The sequence below is a fragment of the Vitis vinifera genome, chromosome 3, assembly GCF_030704535.1.
Source record: "Vitis vinifera cultivar Pinot Noir 40024 chromosome 3, ASM3070453v1".
Lineage (NCBI taxonomy): Eukaryota > Viridiplantae > Streptophyta > Magnoliopsida > Vitales > Vitaceae > Vitis > Vitis vinifera.
In genome coordinates, this window is record NC_081807.1 from 16,958,546 (window position 1) to 16,985,348 (window position 26,803).

Genomic DNA, 26,803 nt, shown 5'->3' on the forward strand with positions numbered 1-26,803 from the left:
TACAAAGATCCAAAAGAGAGCAAGAGACCGAGTTGATCTATTATTGAGGCAATTACTACCTATGTCAATTGAAACCCCTTTAGTATAAACCCTTTGTTTGATTTTAAAGCCACAAGCATATAATCAAAGCCTTGTTGGCAAGTTGAACCTAAGAGAAGGAACCTCAATGAATATTTGCTCTTTGAGTTTATTCTTTTTTCTTTTTCTTTTTTTCTTAGTTTTTAGTTTATGAGACCCCTCCCTCTCTTACTTACAATTTTTTTTTTTTTTTTTTTGGAGCTTCCAACCAGTACTTATAGCCTAAAAACTCATATATCTAGGAAGATTAATTTAAAGTGTCCTATGGAGATGACTTAACCGCTATACTGCTTTTTTTTTTTTTTTTTTGGTTCGGGAACTATAAGTTTCAATGACTTAACCACTATATAGTTGTTAGTTCTTTTTTTTTTTTCCTTTTCAAAATTATTCTCTTTTGAACTTTAAACCAAAGGATTTTTAGCACAAATTAGTAATGAAATCCACTTTCTCTTGGTCTTTTTCGCACATGGAGATATGATTGTATCCAACATACTCATCAATGAATGTTAAGAGTTCATCCCTCACCATAGCATCAACCAAATGAACAATCTTGCAAATTAGATAATTATTTTCGAGGCAAGCTTTGTTAAGATCAATGTAGTCAATGTAGATCTTCCATGTCCCTTTCTTTTTAGAAACCATGGTTAGATTAACTAGCCAATCAATATAATAAATTTCCTTTATAAAACCTATAGCAATGAGACATGTTACTAAAATTGGTAATGATTTTTCATAAATTTAAAAATATGTGAGAAAGAAAGAGATAAATTAATGTTAAAGATGAGAAAGAAGAAAAAAAAGTACTGTGTACTTAAAAAAAAATATGTATGCAGTGTACATATTAAGTTAATTATTTTTTTTTCTTTTTGTTATATTAATATGTAGGGTTTAGAAATATGGATGAAGTGTAAAAATAAAACTCTCCATGGAGAATAGAAAGTTTAATTGAATAATTTATCCATAACCTTTTTCCCATGCGCATTTGAATATGAGAATGTGTGTTTGTGGAAAAAAAAAATGTGCATGGACAAGAAAAAAGTGTTGGAAAAAAAATGTAAATGAAAAAAAAATGTATATGTAGAGAAAACATAAAAAGAAAAAATATGCGTGCAATTAAAAAAAAAAAGTGTAACAATAAAATTTAAAAAAAAAAACAAAAAAAAATGTGTTTGTGTGAACAACAAAATAAAAAAAAAGTATGTATAAGGAAAAAAAAACTTTTTAAAAATGAATTGCAAGGAGAGTAAGGTAGTACAATGGCAGTAATAATTTAGATAAAATTTTCATATCTTTTATAATAGTAATGTAAAAAAAACTTATCTACTAAAATATAATGGTTTGAATAGTATTGCTTAGTTTAAATTAATGTTATTCGAGGTTAAAAATGAGAATAATAAATGTGTGAAAAATAACGTACTTAAATTGAAGGAGATATCAATTTACTTATCAGAAAGAGGGGGAGGTGATAAGAGGACAGTCCATATATATAAATAAATAATTTTCATATTATTTAACCACCCTAAAAAATTTTAATTTACATAATAAATTGAAGTAAGAATGAGAAAGTAAATGAATTGAAGGATGGTGTTACAAATAATGACCTTAGAAATTTAACCACCCTAAAGAAGATAACTAGTAGGATGATAGTCCATCTAGATTATATGGTTATATGCAACTTTAGGAGATGAGTGACTTTAATTTTCATTGTGTTGTTTCCTCTTTCCAAGTGATTTATGAATAACAAAAAATTTTAATGATATATTTAATTTTTAAAATAAATAAACACTTAATTGACATAATAAATAATAAGCACAAAAAAGATTAAGTTATAAAGATACTTTCGAATAAACAAAAGATCTTTAAAGGTACCTTGGGTATGAAAAAATTGACCAACTCTCCATACTCCATACTTCCACTTATATAAATGCATCCATATATGCATATGTATAAATAATACTTTAGTTATAAAGTCTAAACTAAAACAATATTAATAAAATGTGTTTAATACTCATCTTGAAGACGAGTAAATGAATATTCATAAATGAACTTTAATGATAGTCATTCACCACTTCATTTACAACAAATTAATGTGTTTTAAATTTAATTGGATGAATGAGGTGAATGGAAAAAGAAGGGGGGCATCTGCTATCTTGTTTTTGAATCACAATAATTGGTCAAAGTGCAGAGAAACAAAGGAAAGATAGAATACCAATGGTGTTGAGTGTTGTTATTATGACTTTAGCATGATAAGCTTCATATGATTTTAGAGTGTAATTGGAATTTTAAGACCATATAATAGGTATATGCCATAAGCAACCACATATAAGAATTCCATCTGGGAACAACAATCTTTTCCAAAATAGCATTCAGTTCCGTTTGGTGTTTCCAGATTAAGCTGAGTTCTGGGAGAATTTCGTGAGCCCTTGCCTAAATGCTCCAATATTTAACCCATTGCCTACCAAAATGCTTGTTACTCCCGTTTTGGAAACCTGCCAATGCCAGTAGCAATTTCAGTATACCCCAATGTAACTACACACTATCCAAGTCATCCAAATATCAGCAAACAAAGAAGAGGAAATGCTGGATGCCATTTTTACCGATTCAATATTCCTATCCTCATCATCGAAAAAGAGCATGGAGTTAAAGGGCACCCCAGTCCTCCTATGAATTCTCTGGAAATGCTCTGTCTTGTGTGACCAACTGGAAAATATCTCCTGGGCAATCCAAAGAAGGTATATTAAAAAGATGTGTAAAGACTTTACGAGGGCAATTACTTATCAGTCCTTACTAGTCAGTTTTTATAATGCTCTACAGCAGTTTGGAACTGTTCAAGTCCCCAAGAGAAGCATGAAAAGAAGGGGAAAAGAAAAAAAAAAAAACGCAAAGAGTTCCGCCATCAACTGTCATTTAGAAAGCTTCAGTGTGCTACAACTTGCATTAATGTCAAAAAGGTACCAAATCAGTGACAATAATTGATAAAAAGAAATAAAATTTGATTCAACATCTGTTACGTTTTAGAATGCTGTGAGCGGCTGCTCATGCCTAGTGATGTTAGCTAAAACAGAGGATTCATTATTTCTGGATCTCCTTGTTTAATATTTGGTTGAACCTCTCCCCTTCTACATCTTTTTGGCAATATAAGATAGAATTCAATTACAAGTCTATGATGCTTTAGCTATAAAGAATTCATCAAAACAATGATTCTTTTGGCAACCTTGACCTTCCAAAAAATAAAATACATAAAGGAAATAAAAAAGAGGAGGAAGAAGAAACAATCAAACTAAAAATGATCCTCACTAACTCACCTGGGCTACAAACATTGACTTGATGCCCAATTTGTCAAGAAATGTTTTTGCTATATCCGGAGTTGGTGATCTAGAAGCAATAGCCATATCAATTCCCTTCTCTTTGAGGGCATATAGTATGCCTTCAGCATGGGGATACAAAGAAGGCATTTCGCGTTTGGAACGACATTCACTGGAAAATAAGCATATGTACATTAAACACTAATACAGAGTTATCCAAGCATTTAGAAGAAACATATTTTCCATGGGTATTTTTAGGAGAAATGAATTAACCTGTACCATACTGGAATATCAAAGCTTTCTCAGTAGAGTTGCAATAGATAACTTAATAAAAATAGAACTTAAAAATAGAAAAGCAAATGATTTTTGGCCGCAGTCATTGAGTTATTGAAGACTGACATTGCAAACTATTCTTAGTTGTTACCGACATCATAACACATTGCATTTACGATTAGATAGGCAAGCCAGAGAGGTCACTATGGATGGGCATATAGTATCAGTTGTCAGCATAATGGATTTATTGCTATTCAAATAAAGAGAAGTGCACACAGTCAATAATGAACCCAAGTTATGAAATCTTCAGTTTTCAAATTCAAAAAAAACCATAATATTTATTGATGACATGACAGAAACCATCAGAAACAATGGGACATGACAGGTCCTGAATGCAAAAAGGGATTCCCAGTGTTGAGTATCTATCCTCACGATTAGAACACCTTTACTCAAAGAGAGGTTCCAGTGACCTTGGGCCCAGATTGATTGCTTTAAAGAGGATACTTATACCCACAATTGTCCACACATAACTTGTATCATATGCCATTTTCCCTATTTTTCAACATCTTCTAATGCAATGTTCTAAAAGCCTAAATGTGGTTTGAGGGGTTTAGCCCAATGAGGCCTCAATCAAGAACAAGACATAAGCCTTAACTTAGACAAAAATATATAAATAATAAAAAAGAAAAAAATATCTCAAAAAATCTGAAAAATAATGATAAAACAACATTTTTTTTGTAGGCAAAGATCAACTATATTAATGGAGCCTAACAAAAGGGTGCACAATTGCATATAATATGTAAACAAAGATGCCAGAAGGCCATAACATGGCAGAGGAGTACACAAAAAAACAACATTCGCGTCTTACTTAGAGCTAAGCCAATTAATAAAGTCTATCATGGACAATGAACAGTTTCCTATGTATACTCTAACCCACTTCAAAAAATTATATATGAAGAATTGTTTGATTGCTCGATCCAATTTTTCGGTATTTTAAATGCTCTCTCTTATTTCTCCCATTCCATATGATCAAAAATAAGCTCAAAGGAGTTGCTCTCCAAGCTTTCCTCCTCTTCTTACCAACAAAAGATCTATGCCAACTCATAAGGACATCTTTGACTATCGAAAACACTGTCCATCATACTCAAAAGACATTATAAATTCGTTCTCATAGCATGACCCCATTGTAGTAATGGAGTACATGATTAACCATTTATTCTTCTCCTTTCACAGGTGGCATTTGTTCAGCATGCTCCCACTCCTTCTAAAGTGATCCAATGAAATATTCTTCCCCATATAGTTTCCCAAGTGACAAAGCCGACCTTCACTGGAACCAACTGATTCCAAACAATGCAAGAGGGGAACGCCTCCATTCTTCCATTAGATAAAGATGAACAAAGGTATTGAACTATGAGTTTTCCATATATCAAATTCAACCAAATTATTTATCCTTTAATCGTCTAAGTCCCAATCATGAATCCATCTTGTGAACCTAGGGTTTCAACAACCTCAACCCCTCCTGACTCCCACACCTTGGCCACCTATGCATCTTTAGTGGAGCTATTGAGAAATACATAGGAAAGACCTATTATAGTAGTTTGTCATTACACCACTTATCCTTACAAAATTTCACTCACTAATCGTTTCCCATCCTCAATCTAATTCTACTGTTAAACACCTCTCACCAGCTCTTGATTGTGTTCCACACTGACACCCACGCACTTCCCTCACTCTTCTAGAGCACCATCCCCACTCTTCCTCCCCATACTTTCCTATAATCACCCACTTCCAAAGGGATTTGTTTTGAATTATGAATCTTCAATACCATTTACCAAGAAGAGCCTTATTAAGAATGAACACCTTTTAATACTCAAGTGCCCATTCCTCTTATCCATGCAAATTATTGACCAATTCACTAAATACAACTCTCTTTCAAAAGCTCCTTCCCCTAAAAGAAAATCTCTTTGGATCTTTTCCCAGCTTTTCTCAGTATGACAAATAATGAAAAGTAGTAAATCGGTAAGCTAGAGTGTTTTAATCAAAGTAAGTCTTCCTCCTTTTTATAGGTATTGTCTCTTCCACACGATGAGCCATTTCTAAAATCTTTCCTCCACTAACATCTCAATCTCATAGACATGAAAGGAGCTCCTGGATGAATACCCAAATAATTGGTGAGGCGGGCACACAATCCACGACCTAATACCTTAGCTAGGTCCTCTATATTAGCAACCCCACTCATATCAACTCACTTTTCTCCAAATTGATTTTTAACCCTAAGATTGCCTTAAACCATATGAATGCTCAACTCAAGTACTCCCTATGTTCCTTATTGGTATCACATAGAATAAAAGTATTATTAGCAAATAATACGTGGGACATGTCCATACCCACTCCTTTTCCACTAACTAAAAATAGCACAAGAAAGGAAGGCCCCATTCCTATTCCCTATTTAGAATACAAGAGCATGCATCCATGGCCATAATGAAACGATAAGGGGATAGAGGGTCTTTGCCCTAAAGCCTCTAAAACTCTAGAAAAATCTTGTTGGTGTCCCATTAACCAATATGGAGAAGCACGTTATAGAGATATACCACTTAATCCATCTCTCCACTTAGAACCAAATCACATTTTTTTCCAAAAGTGCTAGTAAGAAGCCCCAATTAAAATTGTTCAGAGAGAGAGAGAGAGAAAGGAGAAAAACCTTATTTTCATTCATCTAATCTCTACTTACAATTGAGAGATATATATATACAAGGCTAGGAGTCCTAACTACCATACATGTGACCTATATTAACAAGGAAAGATAGTATACTATACATACATTATATTCAACACTCCCCCTCAAGCTGGAGCATATACGTCATATGCACCAAGCTTGTTACAAATATATTTAATCCTAGGACCTCTGAGAGATTTAGTGAAGATGTCTGCTAGTTGATCATTTGAATTGACAAAACTTGTAGCAATACATCCTGATGCGATCTTCTCTCTAATGAAATGACAGTCCACTTCAATATGCTTGGTCCTTTCATGAAAGACTGGATTGGATGCAATATGTAATGCGGCCTGATTATCACAGATGAGTTTCATCTGTTCATCCTTTCCAAATCGCAACTCCTGAAGAAGATGTCTCAACCATATGAGTTCACATGTTGCCAAAGCCATAGCTCGATACTCGGCTTCAGCGCTAGATCTGGCCACTACATCTTGTTTCTTACTCTTCCAAGATATTAGATTACCTCCAATAAAAACACAGTACCCTGAAGTAGAACGTCTATCTGTGGGTGAGCCAGCCCAATCTGCATCTGTGTAACCAACAACTTGAGTATGACCTCTGTTCTCGTACAATACACCTTGGCCTGGTGTACTTTTGATATATCGAAGAATACGGATTACGGCATCCCAATGGCTATCACATGGTGACTGTAGGAATTGACTAACAACACTCACAGGAAAAGAAATGTCTGGACGAGTAATGGTGAGATAGTTCAATTTACCTACGAGCCGTCGATATCTCCCAGGGTCTCCTAAAGGCTCCCCCTGTCCTGGTACAAGTTTGACATTCGGATCCATAGGTGTGTCTACCGGTTTACAGTCTAACATACCGGTTTCTTCCAGGATGTCTAAAGCATACTTCCTTTGAGAAAGGACCACACCAGAACTGGATTGAGCTATCTCAATTCCCAAGAAATACTTGAGTTTCCCCAAGTCTTTGGTCTGAAAGTGGGTAAAAAGATGTTGCTTTAGTTTCTGTATACCATCCTGATCACTGCCTGTAATGACGATGTCGTCCACATAAACAACCAGATAAATACACTGCCCCAAGGAGTTATGATGATAAAAAACTGAATGGTCTGCTGTACTGCGAAGCATGCCAAACTCTTGAACAACAGAACTAAAACGGCTAAACCATGCTCGAGGAGATTGTTTCAAGCCATATAGAGAACGGCGTAACCTGCACACTAAACCAGACTCCCCCTGAGCAACAAAACCAGGAGGTTGCTCCATATAAACTTCCTCGGCAAGATCACCATGAAGGAAGGCATTTTTAATATCCAGCTGATAAAGAGGCCAAGAGCACATAGCAGCCATGGAGAGAAGCAAGCGGACAGAAGCAATCTTGGCAACAGGGGAGAATGTGTCACCATAATCAGAACCATAAACTTGAGTATAGCCTTTAGCAACTAAGCGGGCCTTAAGGCGATCAACCTGACCATCAGGACCAACCTTAACTGCATAGACCCAACGACAACCAACTGTAGATTTACCAGGGGGTAAAACAACAAGATCCCAAGTGCCATTAGAGTGCAGAGCAGCCATTTCATCCACCATTGCCTGTCGCCAGCCTGGATGGGAAAGAGCTTCATGGGTGCTCTTGGGAAGAGAAACAGAGGATATAGCAGAAACAAAAGCAGAATAGGGTGAAGATAATCGATGATAACTCAAAAAATTGTAAATAGGATGAGGGTTACGAGTAGAGCGAGTACCTTTCCGAACAGCAATGGGTAAGTCATTAGGAGAAGGCAGAGTCGGGGCAGGTGAAGCCGAAGGGATAGGAAGTGAGTCAGCAGGTGCCTCAGGAAAAGGGAGAGGAGCAACGATACGCAGGCGACGATGATAAACCTGAAGTGGTCGAGGGGGCATAGCTTCAGGTGGGGAGACAATGGGAATGGGCAAGACTTCAGAAACGGGAAGAGACTCAGAAGTGGTGGAAAAGAATGGTGAGTCCTCAAAGAAGGTGACATCAGCGGAGATAAAGTACCGATGAGTCTCAAGGGAATAACAACGATAACCCTTCTGAAGTCTGGAATATCCCAAGAAGAGGCACTTCATGGCTTTGGCGGAAAGCTTGTCCTGTCCAGGAGTGAGAATATGAACAAAGCAAGTACAACCAAAGACACGAGGAGGAAGGAAATAAAGTGGTTGGTCAGGGAAAAGAAGGGAGTGAGGAATCTGATCGTGTAAGACAGAGGAGGGCATACGATTAATCAAATAACAAGCGGTAAGAACAGCGTCCCCCCAAAAACGAAAAGGAACGTGACTATGGAGGAGGAGAGTACGAGCTGTCTCAACAAGATGTCGATTCTTGCGTTCAGCTACCCCATTTTGTTGAGGAGTATGAGCACAAGAAGACTGATGAAGAATCCCATGATGAGACATAAACGAAGTAAATTGGGCTGAAAAATATTCCCTGGCATTGTCACTGCGTAACACACGAATAGAAATATTGAACTGGGTTTGGATTTCAGTATAAAATTTCTGGAAAATAGAGAATAACTCAGCTCGATTTTTCATTAAAAATAACCAAGTACATCGAGAATAGTCATCAATGAAAGTGACAAAATACTGAAATCCTAAAGTAGACGCAGTCCGACAAGGACCCCAAACATCAGTGTGGACAAGCTCAAAAGGAGACTTTGCCCGATTATTCAAACGCTTTGGGAACGAGACACGAGTATGTTTCCCAAGCTGACATGACTCACACGGAAGCGACGACAAAGTGGAAAAACGAGGAACCATCTTCTGGAACTTGGAGAGACTAGGGTGGCCCAGACGATTGTGAATGAGGAGAGGAGCATCAGTGGAAATGCAAACTGCAGGAGATGAATCTGAGGTGAGGTGATAGAGGCCTTGAGACTCACGTCCTATGCCAATCGTCTTCCCCGTACTCCGGTCCTGCAAGGTCACAAATTTATCAGAAAAGGTAATAGAGCAATTAAGAGTACGAGTGATTTTGCTGATGGAAATAAGATTAAAAGGACATTCAGGAGTATAAAGGACAGAAGTGAGAGGTAGAGAAGGCAGAGGAAGGGCCAAACCAATACCTTTAGCCACAGTTTGAGAACCATTAGCTAAGGTAACAGTAGGTAAATCAGAGGTAGTAGTGATAGAGGAGAAAAGATCCTTATTACCAGATAGGTGATCAGATGCTCCAGAATCTAGAATCCAGGGTCCAAGAGAAGATGTGTGGGTAAGGCAAGCAGAGGCATTACCAGGCTGGGCAACAGAGGCAATAGAAGCCTGAGATGTCTGAGATGCGGAGGAGCTCGGAAGCTGAGGCAGCGGAGAATCAGAGGACTGGGCCATATGGGCAGTGCGAGGAGGTCTTCCATGTAACTGATAGCAACGATCGCGAGTGTGGCCAAGTTTATTGCAATAGGTGCAATGAGGACGTTGGCCTCGACCTCAGGTACCACTGCGTCCTCCTCGAGAGGTAGTTTGAGAAACTAACACAAAAGAATCTGAAGCACTATCAGATGGCAAAGTCTGAGTGGACGAGAGACGGAGGAGGCGAGCAAACACGTCATCCAAGGACGGAACTGATGAACTACCAAGAATCTGATCACAAATAGGCTCAAGATCCGGACGGAGGCCAATAAGAGTAAGGACCATGAAGAACTTGTCAAGCTGCGTTTGTTGAGCCCCAACATCAGGAGTAAGAGGCATCACAGTCAAGAACTGCTCCTTAAGAGAGGCAATCTGACCAATATAAGTAGATAGATCCAAGTCCTGTTGGCTGAGATGGACAATAGCAGAAGCCACCTTATAGAGACGCTGGATATCATTCGTGTATAATCCTTTGGCCTGAGTCCAAAATTTAAAACAAGTTTTATAGGCCTGAAGATGAAGAAGAATCCGGGGATCAACCGATTGCCATAATACACTACATAACTGGGCATCTATCTTCCTCCACTGTACGCGGTCAACCTCAGGGATATCTGCCTCCTGGGTAACCAAGTGATCTTCATATCCTTGACCCATAAACCAAAGTTCAACAGAGGCAGACCAGGAGAGATAATTCTCACTGCCAACCAATTTCTCTGAGGTAATCAGAGGAGAGCCAGAGAGAACAGAGGTAAAGATCTGATTTTTGGTGGTCATATTCACGTATTTGGATCGAAGAGAGCCCTGGAGAGGAAGAGAAGCAGCACCCAAGCCTCGGAGATGGAGAGGAAGCCCTGTCAGATGTGGTCGGAATGGCAAGAAAGCCAAAAACAGGAAAAAAAGTGGAGATGCAGGGCTCGTGGAGGACTGCCGGAGGGCTAGAAGGCCAAGACGGCGCCAGACGAGCCTGGAGAGGTGTCGGACGTGGCCGGAAAGTGAGCCACGCGCCGTCACGCGCCGGCGCGTGGGTGACAGTCCGACGGGGAAGATCGGAGCGTGGGGGCGCGTGAGACTCCGGTTGCCGGTGGGGTTTCCACTGGCGTGTAGATCAGCCTCCGGCGGTTCGAAATATGTGGTCGGTGCCCGGAAAAGAGGTCGCCGGAAAAATTCGCCGGAAAGGGTTGCCGGCGTGGTAGAGATCCGACGGCGATGAGGTTGTCCGGGGTGGTTCGGGAAGGGAATGAGGGGACCGGAGTGAAACACGGTCACTGGACGGTTCGCCGGAATTGAGTACACGGCTAAACCGAAAAAAAAATTAGGTTTTCTCCTTTGGCTCTGATACCATGTTCAGAGAGAGAGAGAGAGAAAGGAGAAAAACCTTATTTTCATTCATCTAATCTCTGCTTACAATTGAGAGATATATATATACAAGGCTAGGAGTCCTAACTACCATACATGTGACCTATATTAACAAGGAAAGATAGTATACTATACATACATTATATTCAACAAAAATAATCATATGCCTTCTCAATATCCAACTTACACAATACCCACTCTTAGTGTTTTTCGGCCTTGAGTCAATGACTTCATTTGCTATGAGGATTGCATTTGAACTTTGTCTACCCTCTACATACGCAAACTAATAAAACAACATGAAAGTTACATAATAAGAAAATCATATAATTAATAATAATCAAATTAATTGTTTATCATTGTCAAGGGTTTCTAATATAGTTCCTCTTTCTTTCTTCCAAAATCTAACTCTCTTTTATGATTTCATCAAATAATCTTCAATAGTACCATCACTATCACTAGTAGGATCCTCCAAGGAATCATAAGGATATTCCATTGCTCTATCATCCTTCCAATTAGAGTTAATATCCACCTATTCTCCTTGTCCATCCATCAATCTCACTGGTCTTTTTCTTTTATTTAGTCAATAATAAAATAATGATTATACATGAGCTCATCCACTACAATGGCCAACAAGTCCTTTAGTTCATCTTCCCAATCTCTTTTTTCCCTCTCCATTTAAAGGGTTAATTGGTAGCCAAGTAAGCCCTTAATTTATAAAAGGTTTAACCCTAATGTTGGACCCAAGACAAAACTGTTAGAAGAATAGGCCAAAAAATCAGCAATTATTTTTTTCTCCATATATATCTGATTTCTCCTACCATATTTTTCCTTTCTTGTAAAAGCTGACCCATGATTCTTGTACCAAGAATCTGGGTAAATTCCATATAGGACCCTTGCAATCAGATTGCTTGATTTTAAGGAAATGATATTCTCTTCGGGTGAGAATGTACCACACTTTAGATAATTTTACTCTTTTCATTGATAAATTCTTGGCTGCTTAAATAAGCAGGGCCATGTACATAATGCCGAAATAAAAGAGAAAGCAACTAAAACACAAACCCACGTAAAAACAGAAAGCATAACTAATAGAAATAAATAAACATGCAATGTAAAACTCCCAACTACAAATGACCCAGTCCACTCCAGCATGATTTTCTCAGTCTTTATGTGCCCATAAGCCCCTCTACTGCCACAATCTGCACAACTTCATCCCAGATATTATTTGATATTAGATATATTTTTATTTTTTTTATAAGCAGCCTAATTTAAGGGATCTCATTAGTCATTCTTTGTATATTTGTATTGTAAATCAGAATGAAAAGATCTATGGGAGATTATTTTTCACCATGGTATCAGAGCCAGAAGTTTGACTCTGCCAAAATCCATAGAGCCTTCATTGCTTAGTCACATACAACCTTCATTGTTGTAGCTTATTCCCTCTTTTTAACTAGCCTTTATTGTTGGTTCCTTAGTTCCCATTATAATTCCCTCAAGGTCATCTCTTGTTTACTCCATTTAAAAAAAAAAAAAAAGAACACAACACTAGAAACCTTATTGCCTTTTCCCTAAAATGTTTGAAACTAGTGAAAAGACACCATCCTCTTAAAACAACCCTACCCTTCAATCCCTCTACATTCCAAACCTGACCACCTATATCTACCCATCATAATGACAGCTCTACACTCCAAATCACCACTCAAAAACTCAATGGCCAGAATTTCCTACACTGTTTCCAATCAGCCAAACTTTTCATTAAAAATAAAGGGAAGATGGGCTATATCATGGGTGCCAAATCAGAACCCAACTCCAATGATCCACAATATGAATTATGGGATGAGGAAAATTCCATGGTCATGTATTGGCTACCATACTCCATACAACCGGAGATTAGCCAAACATACTTGTTTCTCTCCACCGCCAAAGAGATTGGGATGCCATCAATCAAACTTATTCTATAATTTGAATAACAACACAAGTATATGAGTTGAAGTGTTGAATTCATGCTACAAAGCAAGGAAGTTGGTGTCACTGAATATTACAATAAATTGTGAAGCCTATGGCTGGAATTAGATCATTAGCAACACATAGAAATGGTAGTTGCTAAAGACGCTACTAGATTGAAGAAGATAATGGAGCAAGAGAGAGTACTTGAATTCTTGCCTGGTTTTAATCCTGAATTAGACCAAGTAAGAGTACAAATATTAGGAAAGAACATCTTCCATCCAGCCAGGAGGTTTATGCCTATGTGATTGGAGAAGAACATCATCAAGTTGTGATGCTAGGAGGCTATACTCCAGAAAATTCAGCACTAACTACTGCTGGAAATTTCAAGTCGATGGGATCCAAAGTAGAAGGAAGAAAACTGAATGACAACTATTCACTTTGGTGTAATTATTGTCACAAACCAAGACATACACATGAATCTTGCTGGAAACTCCATGGCAAGCCTCAGTTAGGAAGTAAAGGGGGAAGCAATAGAGGAGGAAAACCTGTCACAAGATCTAGACAGGCGCATCAAGCTGCCACCATTGATGTCTCTCATGAAAATATCTCTCCCACTGAACAAGAACCTATTTTACTTAGCTAGGAGCATTATGAAAAGCTGAAAACACTTCTCAACCAGCTTGACACACATGTTGAAATTCCCACTGCAAAAACTGTCTCATGCTCTTTTGTCCAAACAGGCAATATCGAAGCTTTAAGTGCCTCCAAGGATTGTTTATTGAGCATTTGGATCATTGATTCTGGTGCTACTGACCATATGACCAGTCACTCCAATTTTTTTTCCAATTATAGAATACTTTCAGGTAGGCCAAAAGTGAAGGTTGCTAATGGCACTTTTTCTTCCATAATTGGTCAAGGCATAGTCTCCATCACTCCTTCTTTGACCTTGCAAAATGTGTTACATATTCCAAACTTGTCTTGTAACCTCTTGTCTGTCAGTAAAATCACTAAAGATTTGAATTGCTTTGTAACATTTACTCCTTCCCATTGTGTTTTTCAAGACCAGATAACAAGGAGGATGATTTGGCATGCTGAGAGGAAAGGTGCACTCTACTACCTCAATACACATAGGAAGATTGGTGATTCTATCTCACAAGCTCTTATTACCACTAACAATCCCTCAAAAGTTGATCAAATATGGCTATGGCACAAATGGTTAGGACACCCACTTATCTTCATCATGGAAAAAATGTTTCTCACATTGTTTGGAAAAACTAAATCTTATGATTTTCATTGTGAGGTTTGTGAGCTTGTAAAACACCATCATGTGCCCTTTCCAATAAGAAATAAAAAAGAAACATCTCTTTTTAGTTTAACACATATTGATGTTTGGGGACCCTCTAGAATTCCAAACATTTTAGGTTCTAAATGGTTTGTTACCTTCATTGATGACTGCACTTATACCACTTGGGTTTATCTCCTAAAATCCAAATCAGAAGTTAATTCCATTTTCCTGATATTCCACAAATTTGTTTGTACCCAATTTGGCACCAAAATCCATGCCTTAAGGTCAGATAATGGGAAGGAATACTTCAACCATAATTTTGTTACCTATCTTCAAAATGAAGGTATTGTGTATCAATCTTCATGTGTAGATACCCCACAGCAAAATGAGGTAGCAAAGAAAAAAAAACAGACATCTCTTGGAAGTTGCTAGATCTTTACTTTTTCAAATGAGTGTTCCAAAAACATATTGGGGGGAAGCCATTTTGACTGCTACATTTTTAATAAATCGAATGCCTTCTCGAGTCTTAGACTTTAAATCCCCTATTGATGTACTTTAAAAGTCTTTTCCTAACTTTAAGGGTATTGGAACACTTCCTCCAAAAATATTTGGGCGTGTATCTTTCATTCACATTCCCAAACAATCTAGAGACAAACTTGACCCAAGAGCTCTTAGGTTTGTCTTCCTTGGATATTCTTCCGATCAAAAGGGATATAAGTGCTACCATTCACACCACAAAAAGGTCATATATGACCATGGATGTTACCTTCTTTGAGAGTCAACCATATTTCACACACACTTATCTTTAAGGGGAGATTGGAGGAATGGAAGATAAGCTGTCAGGAATTTTTCCTAGGAATTATGAGAATGGTGAGGGTGTCTTTCCACAACCGGTTAATGTGCCAAATGTCTGTACCTCAAACACATCAAGCTCCCCTACTGTCCAAGATGTTTCAGCCTCGTAATTTTCAGATTTTGCATCAATACTCCCTATTGTCCAAAATGTTTCAACCACAGAATTTTCAGATTCTGCACCAACACTCCCTATTGTTCCAAATGTTCCAGCCTTGGATTCATCTAATGAAATAGCTAGTGAACATAAGAAATTCCAGCAAACTCCTAATGAAGAGCTAATTGTAGAAAATTTGCCCAATGAAATTCCAGCCAATGAACTTGAGATTCAGCTCAAAGAAAGGGAACCCATGCTACCAGCAAACACCTCCAAACTAAAAGTGTATTCAAGGAAGGGAAAATCTACAACATCCTCTCATATCCCATCATCCAACCTTGAATCAGGTAATGAAAATATTCATTCTAGTGTCTATAATGATTTGTATTGGCTCATTGCATTGAGGAAAGACACTAGAAAATGCACTCAGAATCCTATTTCAAATTTTACTTCATTACATCGTTTATCATCTTCATACCGAGCCTTTATTACCCAAATGTCTTCTGTTGAAATTCCAAACACAATCCAAGAGGCACTTAGAGATGAGAATTGGAGAAAAACAATTAATGAGGAGATGCAAGCCTTGGAAAAAAATGAGACTTGGGATATGGTTTGAGCTTCCTAAAGGGAACAAAATACTAGGTTGTAAGTGGATTTTTACAATTAAATACAAGGCTGATGAGACAATAAAAAAAGGTATAAGGCTAGATTGGTAGCTAAGGGATTCACCCAAACTTATGGCATTGACCACCAAGAGATCTTTGCACCAATGGAAAAATGAACATTATTCATATTCTATTGTCTTTAGCTACTAATCTTGATTGGTCCTTGTAGCAATTTGATGTGAAGAATGTTTTCTTACATGGTGACTTAGAAGAAGAGGTATACATGGACACTCCACCGAGGTTTAGTGACAAGGCTTGGAAGAACAAAGTCTACAAGCTTAAGAAGTCTCTTTATGGACTTAAACAATCTCCAAAAGCATGGCTTGGGAGATTTACAAAATCAATTATAAGAATGAATTACCATCCAAGCGAAGGAGATCACACATTGTTTATCAAACATAACTCCTCTGGTAAGTTGATTGCCTTGATAGTTTATATGGATGACATTATTGTTACTGGAAATGATGAGGGGGAAATTCAAAGACTAAAAACTTATTTGTCTAATGAATTTGAGATCAAGGATCTAGGGAGTTTAAAATATTTTCTCAGAATTGAAGTGGCACGTTCAAAAGGGGGAATATTTATGTCCCAATAGAAATATATCCTCGATTTGCTAAGGGAGACAAGGATGCTAGGATGCAAACCAACAGAGACTCCAATTGAGCAAAATCATAAATTAGGAGGAAAAATAGAGTATGATATGGTAGACTACGGCCTCTATTAAAGATTGGTGGGGAAATTAAATTATGTATCTCACACTTGACCAAACATTGCATATGTTGTAAGTGTGGTAAGCAATTCATGCATTCACCAAATGAATCTCACATGGAGGCAATATAGAATCCTACGTTACCTAAAGTCTACACCAGGCAAGGGAATCTTATTTGAGAAGACAGGAAATATGGAATTGGAAGCTTAGAGTGATGTTGATTAAGTTGGATCAATTGACGATAGAAGGTCAACTTCTAGACATTATACCTTCTTGGGAGGAAATCTAGTTACTTAGAGAAGTAAAAAACAACTAGTGGTGGCTATACCTAGCACAAAAGTTGAGTTTAGGGTCATGGCTCAATGGATTTGTGAACTACTCTAGATAAAGATCGTTCTTACCAACCTTGGCATCACTTTGAAAGGACCCATGAGGTTATATTATGATAATCAAATTGCTATAAATATAGCCCAGAACCCCATTCATCATGATCGAACCAAGCATGTGGTGATAGATTGACATTTCATCAAAGAAAAACTTGATGGTGAGCTAATTTGCACTCCATATATCCCCTCTTCTAAACAATTGGCAGATATACTAACAAAGGGCTTACCAAGTTCAACTTTTTATACAATCTTAGACAAGCTAAGAATGCAAAATATTTTCGCACCAGCTTGAAGGGGAGTGTTAGAAGAATAGGCCAAGAAATCAGCAATTATTTTTTTCTCCATATATATATATGATTTTCTCCTACCATATTTTTACTTTCTTGTAAAAGCTGACCCATGATTCTTGTACCAAGAATCTGGGTAAATTCCATATAGGAACCTTAGGTAAATTCCATATATTGCAATCAAATTGCTTGATTTTAGGGATTGTTTTATTAGGTAGCCTAATTTAAGGGATCTCATCGGTCATTCTTTGTATATGTGTTGTGAATCAAAATGAAAAGATATACGGGAGATTATTTTTCATCAAAAACTTATAAGCTTTTACTAAAACCCCACCAAAGCACAACTCATTAAAATTATTGAATATCGAGGCTTAAACCCCTTATAAAAGATATACAAAAAGCCCATAAAGTCTCTAACTACATTAAAACTCTTTAAATATTTGAAGCTTAAGCCTCAATAACCGTCGGACAATAACCTCAAGGTTGTCAACCTCAACAAAGTGCAACTTAAGCCTCGATTAACCTATATAGAGACTATAGCCTTAAGGGTAATTGGCATAGCCTGGCCTTAAGGCTCGATAGCCTTTTCAAACTCTAGTGTAATATAATTATCATGTATCATAAGTTTACAATTTACTACATTGGAAAAAGATAGAAAAGAATAAGTATAAAGTAAATGCAACAAATTTACTATCAAAACAAACTATAAAGCAATATATAACCAATTAATAAGATGATAAGAGGCAATATAGGCATAATTAATGTCTGTAATCTATCATAAAACCCATAAACAAACTTCATAGAATCCAAAAACTTCAACTATAATCAAAAGTATAAATTTCCCACAAGTCAAACTCATCCAATCAATATTACAATACCATAGTTCCATTTTCACCAAGTCCTTGACCAATACACCAAAAGTAAAATTATAGGCACATATAAGTATAATTTTTTACTTGCTTAGACAACATTCATACATATGTTAATGTATTATGTGTAAAGTTGTTACTTTTCAAGTTCATCCTCCTAGGTCCCAACAACCTAAAAAGGAACATTAAAGTGAAACATGCTAAGCACAACCTTTATTTTTTTTTCATTTGCTATCATCCTCAAAATCATTATTCTAATCCTCCATATAACATGTCCTTCATTTGAAGGACATATCCCCAATATTTATTGAATAATAACTGCACGCGAGTTTCAATCTTTCATCTATGCCTCTAACAACACACGTAAAATGTTTCACATAAGGTCATTTCTCTTCCTTTCCTCTATGGGACTCATTTTAGTCAACAATAAAAATGTAAAAAGAAAAAGAATTATAGATGATGTTAACTTCTAAATTCCATAAGAACGGTATTTCTTTTCATAGTTTGGGTAAAAAAAAAAGAGGGTTTTCTAAAGTTCTATTTCAACTTTAAAGTACATTAAAGAATATGGTATTATTAAGAAGAAAAAAATGTTCAAATTTGATTTTTCTTAAAATTTGTTACCAAAAAAAAAAATAATTCTGAGTGTCAATGTATCATGCCTTTCTGATCAAAGAAAAAAAATGTCTCATGCCTTGTACATATGATATGTACATGATAGGATAACTTGAGATACAATATGTAATCATAAGAAAATGTATTCTATCATGTATCATAACTTCTTTCTGCAACTATGATTGTGTTTAATAACATGGGAGCCAGATCAAAGGGTTAATGTTAAGGATGGCCTCAAGCAATGCCCCTCAAAGATGCCCTTAGCAGGTCTTCCAGAAACTCACAGCTTCCCTGGTTGGGAGCAGGGACCAGGGGGTTGCGGATGAGGTTTTGCATGGTAAATAGTGAATGCATCAGACAACGGGTAGCTTTGTAATAATTTGAGGGCCTTGTTCAGCAGCTAGAGTTGGAGATTGGTTGATTCATGGCTTGTGATCATCAGATCATACACTTATTCAAGAGAGGGGAGTTCTACCCAGTACTGTGTGCAGGTGTTAGCTCTAGAATGGGAGGAATTGAGGAGGTGAAGAGTCAATTGAAGAAACACTTCCAAACAAAAAACTTGGGACAACTTGGGTATTTTCTAGGCATTGAAGCTACTAGATGCAAGAGAAGAAATGTTGTATCCTAAAGAAAGTATGTTCATGACCTCTTGACAGACACTGGTATGTTAGATTATAAACCATCAGATACTTTTATGGATTCTAACTTACAATTGGAAGATGAAAAGAATCCTAAGTTTGAAACCAAAAGAAGATTGAGAAGTCTAGTGAGAAACTTGCTTTATTTAGCAGCAACAAAGCCAGATATCACATCTGTTGTTACTGGAACTAGTCGGTATATGCAAACAAAGCCCAAGACAATTACATTGGGAAACTGCTTGCAGACTCCTCAAATATCTCAAACAAACAATTAGTGTAGGTGCATTATTAAAAAAGGTCAAAGCTTGGAGTACTTAGTTTTTAGATGCTGATTGGACAGTTCCAAATTTGAGAGGAAATCCACTAATGCTTATCAGACTTTTTGTATGTGGTAATTTAGTTACTTAGAGGAGCAAGAAGTAGAATGCTGTTCACCAAATCTAGTGCAAAAGTAGAAACTGTGCAATGGCTGATATAGCTTGTAAACTTATATGGATAAAGAATCTGTTGAACCAATTAAAAGTTTATATTAAGCCCTTTGATAATGTACAGTGGCAACCAAGCTGCAACTTTTTGCTAGTAATCTTGTATATCATGAGAAAATGAAAACACGTTTTAGTTAAATATCATTTTATCAAAGAGATGGTCATGAAAGGAGAACTTATCAGTCCCTACATCAGGTCAGAAGATCATATGGTAGACTTTTTCACATGCCCAAGGGCATGTTACTGGACCTTTGCTCTAGGCTTGATATTGAGATTTTTTTTTTTTTTTTTCTTATCAGATTGGCATTAAGAATATTTATGCTCCAGTTTGAGGGAAGTGATAAAACCAGAAAGTATTTTCCTATTTTGTCTCTATTATTTATGGTAGAATGACATGTTTATTTTGTTTTGTGATTCTCTTGTTCTCTTTAAGCTTTATGATCATATTTTCTTTCAAAACTAGGAGAATATTTTATTTTCCTTTCTGTTAAGGGAATATTTTATTTACTTTTTCTGAATTACAAGAACTAATGTATAATCAACAACTATCTACATTATTCATAATAATGAATGAAAATAAGCTCTCTCTTTCAACAATCTATACCATCAAATACACTTTTATTTTGCTTGACCTGTCACTTGTCTGCCTAGAAACACATCTTAAGGAGGCTATTCATTCCCCATGAATTCACATGGCAACCACAGTTACAGTTTCAATAAGAATATAGAAGATTTAGCAACTGCAACATTTTGTAGCAGTTACTTGATTCATTTTGATACATAAAAACATATCCATGCTTCAGATGACATACAAACAATACATTAGTTCAAAGTACATAATAAAATAATTGATTCACAATCCATTAGAGTCTCAAAGGAATTTAACCCAAACACATGACCAGAATTTTGAAGTTCAACTCATTAAAATGATTGTTTGACCATAATGAATAAATCATTACAATTCCATTTAGTGGTAAGGATAATCTTTTTTCCCTTTAAGAAGTTTCATGCATGTATCTCACAGGCAATGATAAAACAGATTTTTTTTTTTTTTTTTTTGATAAAACAGATATGAATCACTCAAAAAGCTTCACAACCTGGATACAGGAAGGTTGAGGTCTTTGACAAATTTATGTAAAATCACTGGCATAGAAAAAAGATTTTGACAAAGGTATCACATATGAAATCTTCAATTTAATTTTATGAAAATTTTACCTCTTTATGTTATGAAACAAATCAGGTTGAAATATGGACAGTAAAATTCTTCCAGAAAGTTCTTTTGAGTGTTCATAAGATTTTCCTTAAAAGTAATTTTAAGGTTAATATGGGTTTAGGCATCATTATGATATAAAGAAATCTCAAATCTAGCTGCAAACATGGGCTGGGAAAAAGTGCATACTTTTACACAGGTAATGACCACACTTGTGCAAGCTTGAAAATCAATCATATATAACAGTAGAACACATATTCAAAATCTTCCTCTCCTTTCCCCATTCCTTCCTACATCCAAAACCCCAACTTTTTGACATTTTCATCATTTCAACAAAATACCAAAAAATTTCCATTATTTTCAGAACTTAAGCAAATTAGTATTGAATTGAACAGTAAACGAAATCAATGACAACCTTGCCAAATGTCTATCTTATAGAACTTCCACAAGAAGTGGGAACAGTTAAAGCAAAATTAACAGATTTCCAATTAATTACACCAAAAATAAGACAAATATTTAGTTGTTCGGAACGAATATACAGCAAGCAATTAACAGAAATCCCCGAATTGGTTACTAAGAAAATGCATTTAAACAAAAAATAATCAAAGCAAAGAAAAGTTTGAATCATATCATTAGTTTAGGGTCCAATACTTTTGGGGGAACCAAACAGAGAGAGACGAAGGATGGAAGACAGAGAAATACCAGTAGAAAGGCCAGAGAGTATAGTCGAGATCGAAGACGACCAATCGAGGCAACACTTGGCACAGCCCTATTATCTGCAAAGCCTCTTCTTTCACCCTCGACTCCGCCATCTCTCTGTCTCTCCGTCCAGGGAAATGATAGACCCAGGAAAATAACGGGGATATTTGATTAAAAGGATCGTTGAAAACTCAAATTTGGGATAATCCGAACTCCATCCTTTTTCTTTCTTTTTTTTTTTTTTCTCTTTCTAGTTATTTTTGACAAAAATACCCAAATTTTGTTCTTGTAAAAATATTTTCTTTTAAAAATTACATGTGAATAATTAGAATGAAGAAGAGCCTTTATATATAAATAAATAAATAAAAAGTTATTTTTTAAGTAAAAATATGAAAATAATTAAATTTATAAATTGAAGGATTATTTCATCTTTTTAATCAGATAATACAAAATAATATATTGATTGTTTGATAAAATAAAAAATAAAAATAATATTATAAACTTAGAAACAAAGGGAAAAAATAAAATCAAATAGTGTATAAAGGAAAATTGAGAGAACACAAAAAATAAAAAATAAAAATAAATAAATAAATAAATAAAGAGAACCTCTTACTCAAATGTGTCATTCTTTTTTTATTCTTAAAAGTCATTTATAAGGTTAACAAAGTCCAAAATTAATACCAATTTATTCTTCTTAATGTTGAGTATTACTAAAGGGCTTGTATTAATAATATTTTAATATGAGGGACCTAAATTAGTGACATTCACCGTGTGCATTTACAACACTCTCCTTATGTCTATCACAAAGAATATGTCTCGTCAAAATCTTGTTAGTAAAAAGGAAAATTCTACACTACCATGGGTGGTACCGTAACTCCAACATGTTGAAGCTATTGGATGGGAGATTTTAAATCTCAACGGTCTAAATGGTAAGTTATATAAAAATAAATAATTGAAAATTGAAATGAGTAGCCGGTTATTACTTGCATGGCACGAGTGAGAAGGCCATCTTCTTGCCATCCCACCCTTTTTTTCATATTGATCTCTAGTTTAGGAGGTGCATTCTAGGTAAGAAATCGCCTATTTTACGAGCCCCATTTTCGATGAGAAATCCTCTTATTTACAGGCCCCATTTCTAGTGAGAAATCCTCTTGTTTACAAGCTCCATTTTCAGTCTTCTGGTTTGTGAGCTCCATTTCTGGTGAGAAATCCCTCTACCCACTTCTAGTGAGAAATCTAGCAATCTTTCTCGTGAAAAATCCCTATATTTCTGCTGAGAAATCCCTTTATTTGTATATTGGTTCTCTCTTGTATTGTGTTCTTATGGGAAATTCATCTTCCCTTCTAGTGATACTTAAGCTTTGTGAGAAAGGAGGTGTTAAATCTGGGGCTTTTTTAACTTTTGCGGCAATTTTAAAAAATTATAATTAAAAAATGGTAGTTTTGAAAATATTGATAGATTTATGGCAGTTTTGGCCACGTGGAAGGTGTCTTTTGAAGAGACACCTTCCACAATTTTTAAAATCATGAAAGAATTGAATTTAAGCTAAAGGTGTCTCTTCAAGAGACACCTTCAACAATTTCAGAAAATTTGATTTATATTAAAGGTGTCTCTTGAAAAAACACTTTCCACGTGGCAAAAAATTCAATATGCATTAAAGGTGTCTCTTGCAGAGACACTTTCCACGTGGCAAAAAATCCAATATGCATTAAAGGTGTCTCTTGAAAAGACACTTTCCACAATTTGACAAATTTAAATGTCTTATGAATTTGATTTTAAAGCTAAAGATGTCTCTTGAAGAGACACCTTCTACAATTCCTAAAAATTTTAATTTATACCAAAGGTGTCTCTTTAAGAGACACCTTCTAGAATTCCAAAAAATTAGATTTATATTAAATGTGTCTCTTGGAAAGACACTTTACACAATTCCACAAAATCCAATATGTATTTTATTTGTGGAAATGATTTTAAAGCTAAAGATGTCTCTCTTTAATGTATGAAAATTGTGGAAAGTGTCTCTTCAAGAGACACTTTCAGTATAAACCCAATTTTTTAAAATAATAGAAGGTGTCTCTTCAAGAGACACCTTCAATATAATTCCATTTTTTGGGAATTGTGAAATGTGTCTCTTGATACCTTCCACAATTTTAAAAATATTGGGTTTATATTGAAAGTGCTTGTTCAAAAGACACTTTCCACAATTTCCATTCAAACAATGAAAAATTTTGAATTTATGCTGAAGGTGTCTCTTGAAGAGACACCTTCCATAATTACAAAAAAAATGGAATTATATTCGGACGCCTGATTACTACTCAAAAAGTGTTATTTGATAGCTTATAATTAATCCTTTTAAACACTTTTGAGTAGTAGTTTTGGCCTTTTAACTCAATTGGCATGTTAAGGACCCTTGAAAGCAATTTTAATCACTTTGTGTAAGTTTTGGTGTTTTTGTTAGTAATTTGATCACCAAAGCAATTCAAGTTTGAGGAGAGTTTTGAGGAATCTTGGGTAAAGCTTAGAAGTCATTTGCCAAGAGTAAATCCGGATTGCAAAGAGAAAAAGTAAAGAGAATCTGCCATGAAGCATATTCTTGATGACAGTCGTAGCAGCCACTTTTGGAGCACTTTCTGAAGTCCAATTGATGCATGATATATACCATTTCAAAGCTCAGGAAGTCAAAAATCCAATGCTTCAAACGGTGCACAATTCGGAGTTGAAACGAAGAAGTTGCAGCCATTGCAAGCCAATCACTCCAAGCTGAAGGAAGCATTTTGCAAAGTGCTGCGAAATCACCCTTTTGTTGCGAAGTGATTTTGCAGCCTTTTTGTACAGTAGGGTGTATTTCCTTCTGAAGTTGCCCGATATATGCCACAAGCTAGGAGCTGAGAGCCTCAAGGTGGAAGCCAACTTCGCAGCCCTGCGAAGATAGCATGTTGTTGCGAAATGATTTCGCAGCCCTTCTTGAGTGCCTGCGAAATCTCGCAGACACCATTTTCTCTTGCGAAATGGTTCCTGGAGCATCCCGATATTTGCTACCGACATTGGGAGATATTTTATATCAGATTTTTGTTGTCTAAATCCCAAAATACTCCTTGAAAGCCACCAATTACAAGATTCCTTAGCTTTTAAGTTAGTAAAAAAGAGTAAATATTTATGTAATAATTAGTTTTATATTATGTTCATATATATACCTCTCGGGAGCCTGTTCTCAGAGAGGAGATCCTTTTGTAAAAAGTTTTGGATAAGCAAGTAAAGTTCAGTTCTTTGTATTGCCTTACCTTCTCACTTTGTAATTTTATTTTCTTACTAAGTTATGAACTCTCTGAGGAGTTTTTCCCAGAGAATGAGTAACTAAACTTCTAATTCCTTGGAGCGAAGGTTGCCGGGGAAGGTTCCAAGTGCAAGAATGCAAAGCTTTGTGGTTTTAGCTATTAATGAAGAGGAAGTGAAATCTTTTAGTGATTTCTATGTTTTTAGTTAACTTAAAACACCTTAGAGTCACCTGGGCCAACACTTGGTAAGGCAAGTGATTTTCAACCATGGAAATGCACTAGTTTACCCCTTGCGAGCCTCTGGGAGGTGACTTTAGGGTAGGATTTTCTAGAATAGCCAACACTTGGTAAGCTTTTGGACTCCAAGGAGACATCCATTAGTTATCTCTTGCGAGCTTTTGACGGGTAATCCAAGGTTAAAGATCACCTTGAATGGTTACGGCTTAGTGAGAGGCTTAAACCATTGCAAGTTGCATCAGTGAGAGAATTAAAGTGAAATCTAATTGAAGGAGGTAGCTGTACAACACCAGTTAGAGAATTGACTATATGTTGAATCTCTAACACAAGGAAATGAACCATCTGATCGGAGCTATGTCTTTTGCATGAGGAACCACCCCAGTGAACCTAACTCTCCAAGGAATGCTTTTCTTCCTAAGTTATTCCAAGTACTTGTTATGTTAGTTAGTTTAAATCTTTACCAATCAAAGTTTGTGTTTTATTTCTTAAGCTAACCTTGAAATGAAACAAGACCAATTCACTTGGAATTGGTATCATTGATAGCTTGCTAATCCTTCCCAGTGAACGATCCTAGAGCCGCTATACTATAGTAGCTTTTTCTTTGCTACCCTAGTATATGGAGTTATAGGTTATAAATTTTGTTGATTACTCCCTCTATCAGGGATCACCAGCTGGACACGAATCAGCTGAGACACCAATTGGGCACGAATCAACGCCTTTCATAATTTTTTAAAAATTGGGTTTATACTAAAAGTGTCTCTTGAAGAGACACTTTCAACAATTTTTCAGTGAAAATTTCGAATTTTGAAAAGGGACATTCTACAATTCCCAAAAAATAAAATTATACTAAAGGTGTCTCTTCAAGAGACACTTTCCACAATTTTCATTATTTGTTAAAAAATTTCGCTTTATACTGAAAGTGTCTCTTCAAGAGACACTTTCCACAATTTCCATACACAGTAGAAAATTTCGAATTTATGCTGAAGGTGTCTCTTGAAGAAACACCTTCCACAAAAGAAAAAAAATTATATCTCTTAATTAGTATTACCTACTGTACTACTAAATGTTTAAAGTTTATCACCTGTATACATTATAATCAGTATTTTGACATTCAATCCAAAACCAATGAAAACAAGTAAACCAAATGTCAAAATCAACACCTTTCCAAAATAGTAACAATACTATTTTGTGTAAAATAAGTCCAAAATAGATAGAATACTATAGAACTTACGTTAATAAAAAGTTAGTTAATCCAAAATATAACAAGTAAAAACATACATCTTGAGTATTTGTCCAAAATAATGATATGCAAAATACTAATAGTATCCAAAATATAAGTCATATGTAGCAACATCCTCAATGTGTGCCGCACGAAGGAGCCTTCCTCTTCCGTAGTGGACGTCTATGATGTGCATGCTCCATTATTGGC

The 26,803-nt window shown here is 36.0% G+C and overlaps 1 protein-coding gene across 1 annotated transcript; it reads right to left on the reverse strand.

Annotated features, from left to right (window-relative positions):
- Nucleotides 1–2,279: 2,279 nt before the first annotated feature.
- Nucleotides 2,280–22,121, reverse strand: LOC100264147 (uncharacterized). The gene is made up of 4 exons (XM_002269055.4): nucleotides 21,868–22,121; nucleotides 3,384–3,555; nucleotides 2,676–2,792; nucleotides 2,280–2,567 (listed from the first exon to the last, which is right to left on the reverse strand). Exons 1-4 carry the CDS (start codon nucleotides 21,975–21,977, stop codon nucleotides 2,469–2,471), a joined length of 498 nt encoding a protein of 165 aa, XP_002269091.1. The 5' UTR covers nucleotides 21,978–22,121; the 3' UTR covers nucleotides 2,280–2,468.
- Nucleotides 22,122–26,803: the final 4,682 nt, after the last annotated feature.